Below are 13,680 nucleotides of genomic sequence, written 5' to 3' on the forward strand. Positions count from 1 at the left end.
TTGAAATACTTCATATGTAGCCCTCTTTTTTTTTTTTTTTTTTCCTGAGAGTTTTAGCTTATTGACTTTGAAATCCTGAAGAGCTTTCAGGTTTTAAAAGCTAACAGTCAGAAAATACATTCTTTCTATAGCTTTTATTTGATAGGGAAAAAAAAAATCTCTGTAACCACTGAGAATTATTTTGTTCACAAAATGCAATTAAAATATATTATTGAATAGAAAACTCTTCATAATGAAAAGTAGAAGGAGCATGCTTAGGAATACATGCTTGCTTTTGGCAAGTTTATCAGACAGCTCTGTCTTAGCCACAAATGTGTTACTCTATGGAATAATGTCCACAAGAGATGTTAAACTAGATGTTTCTCACTTCCTACATCCTGGATCTGTGTATCCTTTTAGTATGAAAACTGTCACTGTTGATAAGTCTGTACTACTCATGTACTTTGTTTTCCCAGCAAAAAGGAAGTCCTTAAACACACACACTCAGCAACAGAGCAAGTTCATCTCCAACTGGTCTCCAGCTTGCCACACTTGTTCTTAGCAGAATTTGATCAAGCAGTGGAAGATGGGTGACAAAACTAATGTTATAAGGAGATTAAAGTGATCCCTTGGGATTGCTTTGCTGCTCAGGACAAGGCTGTACCTGTGGTTAGTATCTCATACAAATCAGCTCTTCTATCCCAAAATGGTAGGTTATAAAAAACAGTCTCAGTCTAGGCTGCAATCTGGATATGTATCTCACAGTTTGATACAGATATATCCACTTGTCAAAAGCACATCTCATCCTGAGATAGAACCTTGTTTCTTCACCATTTCTCTACTGTGTCTGACTTACTGGAGTGTAACCAAAGGGCTTTGTTGGCCTGAAGTCACATTCAGCTGCAGCTGTCAGCCTGAGCTGCAGTTCACTGCAGAAGAGGAGCATTTACTGTCACCGAGTGCATCAGCTTAATCAAGGCAGTGACTGAACCATCCTACATGGCTACTTCTCAAAGCAGGCTGGAAACCAGTCCTGGAGCACAGTGTGCTACCTCAGCCATTTTGTGGGATGCCCTATACTTATGCATTCAGAGGATCTTCAGTCTTTAGTTTTGACCTCTGTATGCAGTGAAAACGGCCCGGGACATGAAGAGTAAAAATACCCTTTTTTACACATGCATGATTGGGATAGGAAGGCTTTATAAGATGGAATGGACTGCTAAAAAGTGGTTTGTTCTGATGCATGGTTTGGGGATCACTTCTGATAGGAAATAAAAATAGTTGTTCTCTCTCCAAGCAATTATAAAGCCAATCTGCCTGTTTTAATGGAGAAGGCTAGAAGTACAAAACAGGGAGATCAGCATGATCTTAAACATGTTTTTGGCTGCTTCTACACTATGAGACACATATTATTGGCCAAGGAAATTACTGTAGTTATCTATTTTTATCACTGCATTTTAAAAACATACATAGAACAAGATACTCCTTTTTAGGAGAACAGTGACTAAACCAAAATAAACAAATTAGTGTGTGGTGTGAGCAAGGGTGGTGGAAACAGGCCGTTTGTGGGTGTTCTGCATGTCAAGACCTATTATTTCATTTCAGTGACCAGACACACAGCTTTTTCATGTCCTGGACATTTGTGATTTATTATCTCCTCAGCACCAATTGAAGATATGTTCTCTTCTCATGGTAATTGCCAGTGAATCAAATTCTTTTTCCTTTGAGCAAAGGGAACTAAAACAGGCAGACCAAATGAGCTAGACATTACTTACAGGTGAGAGATGTCAATCAAAAGGAAACTGGCAGTCAGTAAACAATCTGCTTTTCTAGTTAAGTGTTTGCCTGGCATGCAGAGCATACCACCTGCTCACTACCTGGCAACCTTTGGAAAAGCAAAAGGCAAGTATAAATGCTATGAATTCTTAGCTCTGAAGTAGCATACACTGACTCTAAATCAGTGAACAACCAGACAATAATGTTATTAGAAACTACCTACACTTCTAAAAGATACAGGGTTGGTTTTTTTCCAGAATAGAGGAAGGAGCTCTGGGTGGCCCAAATTTAGACATTCCCAGAATCAGCAGAGCTGTGGAAAACCATCTGGCCAGAAGCCTGAGGCTAGGATCACCTGCAAGGAATTGTGGTCAGTGGGATGCCAACCACATTCTCATTACAGGAATCAGAAGCATTTCTCAGGCCATGTCTGAGTCTGAGTGTGCATGTGCACTTTAGAAGAGGAAGGAGTATATCTTACAGGAAAGGGTGTTGTCACACTTAAGGAGTTTGTCTGGGTCGGTCTTTTACATGAGATCTGTGAAATATTTTTGCCATACAGTTCCTGGAATCAACAGCAGGATGCCCTAGCAGCAAGATTTAAGGAGCTGCTTAACCTGGAAGTATACTTTGCTAAGCTTTCTAGAAATATTAGTGGTAACATTCCCCAAACACATTTTCCTAGCCATGGCACAGTGGTGATGAAGAACTGGCTTCTTGAAAGTTATACCACTGTTTAGCTGTTCTTCATTTCACTTTTCTATTCACTCCCACCAATCTACTACAATAATAATATAGGAAAATTAAATCTGGACTTCTCAGGAAGCCATTTGGATATGGGCACTTTCCTGACCATGTTAATGTCACTGAGATAATAAAAATGCTGCATTCAAACTACTGATGTTTTTGACCTGTGCTGGATAAATACAGAGATTTGAAGACTTCAGGATGATACAAATGGATCTATTCCACTTGGAGTCTACAAATGCCTTCTTAGAGGAAGATGCTAATGTTACAAACACATTCCAGACAGTTATTCTACAGCATGGATGCACTAGGAATCATTCCAACCCCAGAGTAAAGTACTGGATACAAACACTGATGATGACTCAAAACCTCACTGACTAGTGATTTTAAATCATCAGAAGCTTAGACAAACAGGGAGTCACTTGTGGGAGAAAACCAGTGGTATTTCTATCTACATGCACAGACATGCTCTCCCTCGCTCCTCCCCAGCACAGCAGAAATGAACACATGATGGGGTGAGTTTGTTTACCTCAGTCTGGTAGGCATCATATAGGAATCCTATTCCACTTGAATAGAACTGGCATCTTTTGTTATACAGAGGTCTGGGTTCCTGTAAAAGAAAAACAGCCAGAAAAAGTGATTGGTTTTGAGGAAGTGGAAGGCATTATGTCCATGTCCCCATGCACATGCTTACAGCTCTGTGGAAGCAATGCAGTCACTTGGGTAAAAGGTTCACACCCCCTGTGCTGGCTTTCTTTCTGGAATGGCTCTCCTCAGGGTTACATTTTCCATCCTCACTCCACCACTAAGCTATGTGAGTATCATCTGTTTTTCTCTAAAAGGCATCACCTCTGGCATTTAACCACTTCATCATTTAACCACACTCGACGTCAAATAGTACTGCTCTGAGAATGGTCCAGTCATTCTTTGACTGGGTGCAGTTTCTTACCTAAGAACCAAGATTTTGCAGGTTGTTTTCAAGATATGGAACTTTCTTTTTCAAGAATTTCAACAATGTCCATGGTGAGAACAAAGTAAAATAGATAATAGTTTGAGTATTCCACTTATAACACACATTTCAAACCCCAGAAGTAAAATAAAGAATGATTAAGAAATTAAGGCATAAAGAGTAAGCAATTTACATTGTTTGGTTTTGCCTTATTTTCTATTTATGCTATTGCTAAAGATGCATTCACTGCTCGTATTTCATATTTTGCTTGTAACAGCTCCCACAAACTGATATAAAGGAAGAACACAATGAAATAACCTTGGCCAGATGGAAAACATGTGCTTCTGACCTTGGCAAATAGCTACTTTGAAGCCTGGAGGGTGCATACCTCAGCAGTTTCAGGACTATACCATATTTCTTTTGGGAGGATTTGACAGCTTGAGTCCTTTGTGATCCAATGTTAATCCCAAAGCAGTGTTGGATTACTTATATTTGAAAAAAAAACCAAAAAAAAACAAAAACAAAAAAACAAAACACCAAGACTTTTTCAACTTTCCATCACTTATCTAGTCCTGATCTGTGCCTTCAAAAGCATGAAGAGCTGGGATCCTATGTTGATCTGTTGGAAGGTAGGAGGGCTCTGCAGAGAGACCTGGAATGGTTGGATGAATGGGCAGAGTCCAATAGGATGAAGTTCAATAAGTCCAAGTACTGAGTCCTGTATTTTGGCCACAATAACCCCTGCAATGTTATAGAATGGGGACAGTGTGGCTGAACAGTGCTGAGGTGGAAAAGGACCTGAGGGTCCTGGTGCACAGCCAGCTGAACATGAGCCAGCAGTGTGCCCTGGTGGCCAAGAAGGCCAAGGGCATCCTGGCCTGTGACAGGAATGGTGTGGCCAGCAGGAGCAGGGAGCTCATCCTTCCCCTGTACTCAGCACTGGTGAGGCCTCACCTGGAGTGCTGTGTCCAGTTCTGGCCCCTCAGTTTGGGAAGGATCCTGAGACACCTGAGCACATCCAGAGGAGGCACCGAGGCTGGTGAGGGGCTTGGAACACAAACCCTGTGAGGAACGACTGAGGGAGCTGGGGGTGTTTAGCCTGGAGAAAAGGAGACTCAGGGGTGACCTCATCACTCTCTACAACTCCCTGAAAGGTGGCTGTGGTCAGGTGGGGGTCGGTCTCTGTCTCCAGGCAGCAACTGAGAGAACCAGAGGACACAGCCTTAAACTGCAACAAGGGAAATACAGGTTGGATATTAGGAAAAAGTTTTTTACAGAAAGAGTGATAAAGTTCTGGAATTGTCAGCCCAGACATGGTGGAGTCACCATCCCTGGATGTGTTTAAAGAAAAACTGGATGTGCCATTCAGTGCCACGATTTAGTTGAGGTGTCAGGGCATGGGTTGGACTCGATGATCTTTAAGGTCTCTTCCAACCTAGTGATTCTGTGATCCTCTGGAAGCACTCAAGTGCTCATCACTCCTCATAAAGTCAGTCAGATGAGATCCGAGACAGAAGATGCAAACTCACTATCTGCCATCCCCTATTTAAGTTGTTAGCAGAAATCCTCACTGATTAACTTACACTACATTTTAAAGTTTTAAAATCCATCCATGAATAACCCAGATTTTGCATAAAGATCTGCACTACTTCAGCTCACAGGCAGAGTATTCTCTGCTTGTTGGATAATGAAGTGCGAACTGTATAAATCTGCTGATCCAAAATACATAATTAGTTAAAATGCAGAGCTAGGCAGGAATGCAGAGAGATCAATGAATAAAGCTCCTCCATCAGCTTGTTTGCCTTTCTGATTACTCCAGCAAACTTAGGCAAGTTTGGACACCAACTTCCCAGGGTTAGAGAAAGGTTAGCTTCCTGCATCCAAAAATATTTATTTATACTACACAAGTGTAAGGAAAAAAAACTTCAGTAACTCTTCTTCTCTAGAGGAATAGCAAATACCTCATGAACAGCATGCCATGTCTTGAACTAGGTCAACATTTCTTCCACAGTCCTGGGAAAGCATTAGCCTTTAGCCATGACTTCCAGGGACAGATCTGGTTGGGGGGTCTAAGAGGATTGCAGTTCCTCTGCCAGAGCAAGGAGCTGACAAAGAGGGGAGCTCTGCTGGACTTCATAGTTACAAACAAGGAAAGATTGCTCAGGGATGTGAAGGTCAAGAGCAGCCTTGCCCCTAATGTTATGGTGGGGTTCAGAATCTGGAAAGGATGGAGCAGGATTCCAGCTCTGGACTTGAAGAAAGGAGACTTTGCTTTACAGGACTGTATCCCATATGATTCTTCCAAACATATCACTGAATAAGCCAACGAGGCCCAGGAAAATGGGTTAATATTCAGAGTTCATCTCCTCCAAACTGAGAAACAGTTCATCCCATCTAGCAGGAAATCAAGCAAAGGCAGCATGAGGCCTGTGTGGATAAACAAGGAGTTCCAGATGTAACTTGGGCATGAAAAGGAAGTCTATGAGAAGCACAATAAAGGGGAAATCATCAAGGAGGAAAATAGAAAAATTATATGAGCATGCACGGATGGGGTTAGGAAAGCCAAAGCTCTCTTGGAATTCAGTCCAGTAGGGGTTGCAAAGGGCAGGAAGAAGGGCTTCTATTGGGTGTTTTAGCAGCAAAGGAGAAATTGGGAAGATATGTGCACATAACTGAATAAGGCAGGCAACAGTACAAAAACATGGTAAAGATCAAAGTATTCAGTGCCTTCTTTGCCTTGGTCTGCAGTGGAGACCAGTGGGAAAAATTGGCATAAGAGAGAATTACTCTTGCTAAAGGGGAATCAGTTTAGAGCACATTTAAGCAGACTGGAGATACATCCTGTCTTCAAGGATGACAAGAAAGACAGGGGAACTACACAATGATGGGAAGGGATGGAGCAAATAATCTTGGAAACAATTTCCAAACATCTCAAGGACATGAAGGTGTTTTGGAGTAGTCAGCATGGATTTACAAAAGGAGAGTCATGTCTGACCCACCTGTTGACCTTCTACAAGGATGTGACTGGCTTGGTGGATGAGTGGAGCTTCTTGCTCACCTGCTTCTGGATCTTTATCTTCACTAATCCCTCTGGCAGTCTCTCATTCTCACAGCTGATGAAATAAGAGTGAGGTGGCATGCTGAGGTGACTGAAAGCTGGCAGAACTGCTGAGGTCAGTGCTGGGAGCAGTGACATGAAGTCCTGCTGGAGGTGACTTAATAGTTGTCTACTCCAGGGGTCAATTCTAGGACAATATTGCATGAACATCTCAATTACTGAACTGGGTGATGGGTAGAGTGCAGCCTCTGCTAGCTGGCAGATGATACAAAACTGGGATGAGCGATGAAACACCACAGGACAGTGTCATTATTCAGAGAGACCTGGGCTGGAGAAACAGCCCACAGGAACCTCAACAAGTTCAGTACAGGAAAATGTCAAATCCTGCACCCAGGGAGAAATAATCCCATGCACCAGGAAAGAGTGGGGTCTGAGTGTCTGGAGAGCAGCTTTACAGAGAGTCCTGGTGGGTAGCAAGTTAAACATGAACCAGCAATGTGTCCTTGTGGCAAGAAAAGCCAGCAGTATTTATGACTGCATTACAAAGAGCACCACCACCAGGCCCAGGAAGGTGATCCTTCTTAACACTGGAGAGACACATCTGGAGTACTGGGTAAAATGCTGGGGTCCCCAGTATGATAGAGACCACAGGCATGGTCTGTGAATTAACAGACTGGAATATTTGTCACAAGAGAAGCAGAGTTGGAACTGTTCAGCCTAGACAAGAGAAGGTTCCCATGTACCTTATCAATATGGATCAATACTTGATGGGAAAGTGAAGAAGATGGAGCCACATCTCTCTCAGTAATGTCCAGAAAAATGACAAGATGCAGTGGGCACAAACTGAAATATGGGAAATTCCATTTAAACATAAGAAGTAACCTTTTTTATTCTATGGGTGATTAAACACTGTAACAGGTTTCCCAGAGTGGTTGTGGAGTCTCCATCCTTGGAGATGCTCAAACTGGACACTCAAACTCAACACAGTTGTGAGCCACCTGTGCTAGCTGACACTGCTCTAAGCACAGGTGGTTGGATAAGAAATCTCCAGAGGTTCTGCCCAGTCTCAGCAACTCGGATTCTGTGAAGAAGGTCAGAGTCTATGTCAAGCTATGAGCACACTAACAAGTTCTCTCAAAGTATCATAGGTTATGAGTTTAGCACCTGGAGACAGATGCTCCCTGGCTTTACCTTTGGGATATTCACACCTTATTACAGGCTGCTGATGAGTAACACCACCACATCACAGTATGAGGCTGAGTCTGACCCTGAATGCTAAGATACTCCCCTCAGACACCTCTGTATGTTCTTAAAGACAACTGCCTTTGCATTTGCATCCACAATCATGGCAAACCAGTACCTTCTTTCATGTACCTAATTTTGAACAGCAAGCCTGCTGCACTAGTACAGCCAGTCTTCTGCATTCAGTCCATTCTCTAAATGCATCCCTATGCGCAATCAAATAAATAAGTGAAGATCAAGTGTACAAAAATAACAAAGATTATTTGCCTTGTCCAGAGACCTACAGAATTTAACACCTAAAGAACATAGCTTTTAACTAAAGGAACACTGGGGATGCCAAAAGGTTGCATTGGTAAAAGCTTCCATTTTCATGCCACAGAGGTGCTGTGGTCTGTCTGTCTACTAAGGTGTTTATATGAATAAGGCACCACATAGATATAAAAAAGTACTTAAAAGTTATCCAGCAGTATGTCACACCACATAAGCACTCTCTGGACTTTATAGGAGTGTCTATTACCAAAGGCAAATGAGACAAACTTTAAAGCTCTAAAAGTATTCCTGACAGACTGGTCTTAAAATACTTCACATTGTTCACAAAAGTTTGTGTATTAATATAGTATATACCTACCAATCCTTGATTCTTCTTGATTCTACTGCTCATAGCAATAGTGGTTGAGACAGAGCTACTTTTAAATACTATATATGTCTGTGAATGTATATAAATACATTTAATCTATTAAGAGTAACTCTAAAGTATATAGCAACAATATTCTTTTTAACTAATTTAGTATCATTTGATACCAAAAACTTCCTCAACCACTATTACTGAGACAGAGCTATGCAATACCTCTCACTAATGTGTAATATTAATCTATAATAAATTATGCATTCCCTTTCTCTCCTTTGAGTAAGTCCCTTTAATTGGAAATGGGCAGGTGGGAAAGTTCTGTTGGTTAAAGCTCTGCTGATGCACACAGAGGACAAAATATGTAGGCTGGTAAAGAGAGGAAGAATTCTCTATAAAAATGTAGTTGTATTCTTGAGTTTATTTATTTATTGATATAAAATAAAAATGGACGGGTTTTATTTGATCCTTCTGAGCGCTGAAAAATATGACTTCTTAGCTAACTACTTTTGAGTGTGTTTGTGTATACTGAGCAGGTGCAGTCAGAATGCCATCAAGCTAAGTTTAGAAAATTTTCAGATGTGTCGAAAAACCCCCCAAAACCCAGCCCACTCAGTACCTCCCTTTAATTTCAGACAAATTAGAATTGCTCAGCCTTGAACTCTAAAAAGCTAAATGTAGCTTTCCCTCATCTTGAACTTTTTATTTCAATAGTTTTCTAGTATGTGTATTAAAACCTGAGAGTGACAGATGGACAAGAGGGAAGGCTTTATGCCAAGGAAGAGAAGATTTGATTCAAATATAGAGCGTTTTGGTTTGGCTGATTGCTTTATTTAAAGAGCATACAATAGAAATCTCACATTCTGTTTGATGGTGGGAGCATTGCAATACAATTTTCTGTAAGAAAAGTATTCTTTTAACAGTATCTTTGGTGGATTTGATTCAATTACTTTGGGGAGGTTGAAAGGCTCTAGGCTGAGGTATGGAAAGAAGTTTTTCTATGACAGTTTTTGTTTCCTTGGAGAACAGATATATTTTGGATAACATAGAAGAAATTCCATCTCCCTTATGTGTAACTCACTTTCAGAAAACAGAGATATAGCTTAAACTGTATTGACTGAAATATATGCCATACTTTACAAAACATGGCTAATAATTTATTGAGATAATTATACAGTGAGGGCTATTTTTTTCCAATTACAGTATTTATTTAGTCTTAGCTTCCATAGCTGCATTAAGAGAGGTGTTGATTGATCAGTGCCAGGGAATGTTCCCAGGGCTGAAACTCAAGCATCAAGCCCATTAAATTGAATTAGAGCTGTGCTGGTGATGGCTTTGGCTTGGACAAACTATCACTCTTCCAAAATATTTTCTGGGCATGGTTTGTAAATTAGAATGGGCCAAGAACCATTCCCAGTAAGTAATTTGGACATTGCCATTTACATTCCAAGAGACTTGGAGAATGAGGACGTGGGCTTCACCATGCCAGTTGGCTTGGGGAGCAAGGAACCATCCTGATCACATGTAAAAGATGAATATAGATAAAATTGAGGGGTACAAAACCAGAATAATGTTTTCAGTGTCTCATTAGCGTCAAGTTTTAATTTTCTGGGTTTGGTTGGTTTAATCTACAGCAAAGCTAGCAATGAATAGGAGAGGGATAGCTGCCAAGATTTTTCAAGTCTAATCCTAAAAACAAACTGAAACATCATCCTTCAGTGCCAGCTCAGCCTTGTGCCAACAGCTGGGTGTTCTGGAAATTATCATTCCGTTCAAGATCACACTCTTTCAAAATAGACATGCAAATATGAACAATAACAAATATGAAGTTATTAGTAATTAGCTTTTATGTTCCTCTGGAGAGCTAGATGGAGCACAGGTATCTGGGTCTGCTCCACGCTGGCTGACATCACATGGCACATGGGAGCATACAAACCTGAGCTTTCAGTCCAAAGATAAAGAAGCTCCTAAAAGAGGGGGCCAACATATTAGGAGCCTTGAAAAGCAAGCAAACTGGATCACTGTCTGGGGGCCCCAGCTAAAATTGGTTGGACCCTACCCTGTACAAACAATGAGAGAAAATGCTACAGGTCTTTTGTAATTCCTGTCTGTCTCTGACCAAGGGCTATTTCTCCACCTTTTTCAACAGCATTCCCAATGAGAAGGGTTTCTCCTGAGGAAGACTGCTAGAAAAACCCAGGGATTTACAGGAGTGATTAATACAAAAATTGCTTTCAGTCACAAACAAATCAAATATGTAAATTAAAAAAAAAATTATGAATAGTTTCCATATTGGCTCTGGCCAGTTTGATATTAGGAACTTCTGAGTCCGAGGCCAGTATCATCAACACTGCAGTGAGGGGGCATCAGCTTTGAAGAACAAAACATTTTATAGCTCAGTATGCTCCTCAGCCTTGCAACTCCCACATAGAGCACATGACCATACCCCTCTAGAACCAGAAATAAGGGTGGGTTTTTTTGAAAAGTGTTTTGGGCTGTTATTCTCTGGCAGATAAACCTGCAATTCAGTTTTCAGTTCATAATTTCTGAAGCAGAAATGGGTTTCAGAAAACAATTTATCTTGCATAATTTCACTGTTATATGGAAAAAGAACAAACAATACCCCCTGAAATCTTCAAGTCCATATTTCCAAGTATTGAACCCACATCAAATGTCAGAAAACTAACTAAAATAACAATTTAAAAACTGCTAGTTTCCTAAAGACTTGTATCTTCTCTTATGTAGTTAAAGTATCTTTAACTATCTGGTAGTCCAACAGAATGCCTTACTCATATACTCATGAGATATAAAATTTTTGTATACATACAGTTTTTTTTGTAAACTATTTGTTTACATATAGTTATTAACACACTATTCCGCATATGCCTCGTTAAAATTTATTTCTGTAACTAATACCATTATTTTCAAACCTGTCTATTTCAGATAGCAGCTGGACAGAGAGGAAGAGAAGGGTCACTGCTCTCTGTGTGCCAGGAGCCTCTGGGCAGGACAGACCATGTGCTCCCACAGGAAAAATTGCCTCCTTGGACAAGCCAGTGTCCTGGGCTGCCCACCCCCACCATGGGGCTCAGTGGGCTTCTCTTCCCTCCCTTCAATATCTGGGACAGCTCTTATGGGAGTGCCAGGCATCAGCTCCTGCCTTTGCCAGGATGTGCTCTTTCAGTCAGCGCCAGGGATTCTAAAGAGGCTGCCATTGCATCTCCACCTCTCTAATTCACAAAGAAATTCAACCCACATAATAAATTGGCTGTAAGCATTTGGCTGGCAGCTATCTGGAATGCTGTGGTTGCTATAAAACCTCAGGTTTAAAAATCACTGTGACCCTGAAAGGAAGTCCAGGTGCTAGAAAATAAAGTTATGGACATCATGGAGAGATCACTGAAAGACAGAAATTGCAAAACAAAAACAAACAAACTTTTTTTTTTTTTTTAAAATTAAGGAAGCTGAGAAAGTACAGTTATGGTCAGAAAATTAAATGTACTACTGGATTTGGCAGTGTTAAATTTACATTGAACTTGATCACCTTAAAGATCTTTTCCAACCTAAATAATTATACCATTCTACAATAATCCTTTCCTATTTCACCTTTTGACCATGCACTAAGATAGTTTTTTCTGGAATTATTAACACAGTCACCAAGGCCGTAATCAGCTTTTGAATCCAAATGTGCCAATTCAGTTTCACTTCATCAAGTGGGTCTCCAGACCTTCCATTTCTTCATTCTAGCTGTTTTCCTCCTCTGTGACACCATGATTTTTTCCTACTTTTTCTGCTGTCTTGAACTCTTGATACCATCACGTTGACTATAGACATGGGAAGTCCTAGGCTGTCAGGGTGTGCACTGTGCATGCTGGGTGGGATTTGGAAGGGAGAATGCTAAAAAAACCTGAGCCATTTCTGGACTCCCACAGTCCTGCATGAGTGCAGCAGCCCAGCTCTAAGCTCATGCTACTGCCAAGGGCTGCAGTGGACCGGACTGGCAGGAATAGAATGTTTTCAAGTTTTTTTCAAAATTTATACAATAATTAAGAAAGTATATTAAGAAACTTTAAACCCTAGAATTTTCAAGTGTTCTTTGCAGCTAAGCTGCAGACATAGCTAGTGTGTGTTAATTCAGTTTCTACACATATTGTCCATGCCTTAGGAGTCAAGGGCTCCCAAATGTACAGTTGATCAAACGCTTCAAAGTGATGCAGAGAGAGACATAGACATGCTTCTATCCGTACCATACTGCTACTGTAACTACAGCACTTCAGTGATCCCCTGCTGCAAATAACACATCCCCAGTGTTGTTGAAGCACTTCAGAGACAGCCGCCATGGTATCTGGTTACATTCTTGGGGTGAGGTCATGCCATGAGAGCAATTCCACTGCAGACTGCAGACAGCACTTACCCTTTCTTGTGTTTCTACGTCTGCCTTGCATGAATTTAAGAGCTAATCTTCTTCCAGAAATGCTGCATTCCAGCCTAGAGACCCTGACTATTTTGTCTGCTATGCTGAAACAGCCCAACTTCACTGCTGAAAATAGGAAAAGCAGCTGGTGGGGCTTAAAATTTTACTCTCACAAACCAGATTTACTTAACATTTCCAGGGGTTCTTTTTAGAATTTCAATTCAATCTGAAAGGCTGGATCCTACCGAATCTTCTTCTCTTAAAATTTGGTAGCAGCACATATTAATTTCAGGTCTTTCAAACCAGTAACTATTCAGAATACCTGTAAATTGTCATGGCTGAAAAACACACATACATGGTTTTATCTCACTTTATATTTCCTCACTGATTTTTATTTTATGTAAATATTTTGCAGTGTTAGCCTTAGTCTTGCTCTTCTCTATTTCGGTGAGGTTTGTGCTCTTGTATCATGGCTACAGTCAAATCAAAAGCCTACAGATGCTGTAGCTGCCCCATTGTTGGACAATGGGCACAGACAGAATACTTCCTGATATGGACTGACAGGTCTGTTCTCAGATGGCTACAGATCTACTAGGAGAGGTTAAGACCTCTTCAAACAGGTGATTTTCTCTCAATGACTTTCGACCACAATCTCCGTGGCATGAAGGTGGGAGGAAAGGCCCATCAGCCTTCATAAGCAGATGGAGTGCAGTGGAAGAGGCAAAAGAAATGGGAGCTGACTCCCCTGCACATTCCCAAGGAGGTTCTGTGGCTGCAGTGCCTTTAGCTGAGCAGGTTTAGGTGGCAGCAGGAAGGACAGATGTGTGTGCAGAGCTGCTGAGTGACATGGTGTCTGTCTGCTTGGGGGCTGCTGCTCTGGCTGCTCTGGG

The 13,680-nt window shown here is 41.1% G+C and overlaps 1 protein-coding gene across 3 annotated transcripts in view; it reads right to left on the reverse strand.

The window, feature by feature from the left end:
• Positions 1-13,680, reverse strand: part of TMEM255B (transmembrane protein 255B) — a 66,605-nt gene that overhangs the window by 13,748 nt on the left and 39,177 nt on the right. For all 3 annotated transcript variants that reach the window (XM_077781567.1, XM_021545626.3, XM_021545625.3), the window contains one exon: positions 3,032-3,112. In XM_077781567.1, the coding sequence (XP_077637693.1) occupies positions 3,032-3,112 (81 nt within the window). The remainder of the gene's footprint in view (positions 1-3,031; positions 3,113-13,680) is intronic.

The sequence above is a fragment of the Lonchura striata genome, chromosome 2 (genome assembly GCF_046129695.1).
Source record: "Lonchura striata isolate bLonStr1 chromosome 2, bLonStr1.mat, whole genome shotgun sequence".
NCBI classification, from domain to species: domain Eukaryota; kingdom Metazoa; phylum Chordata; class Aves; order Passeriformes; family Estrildidae; genus Lonchura; species Lonchura striata.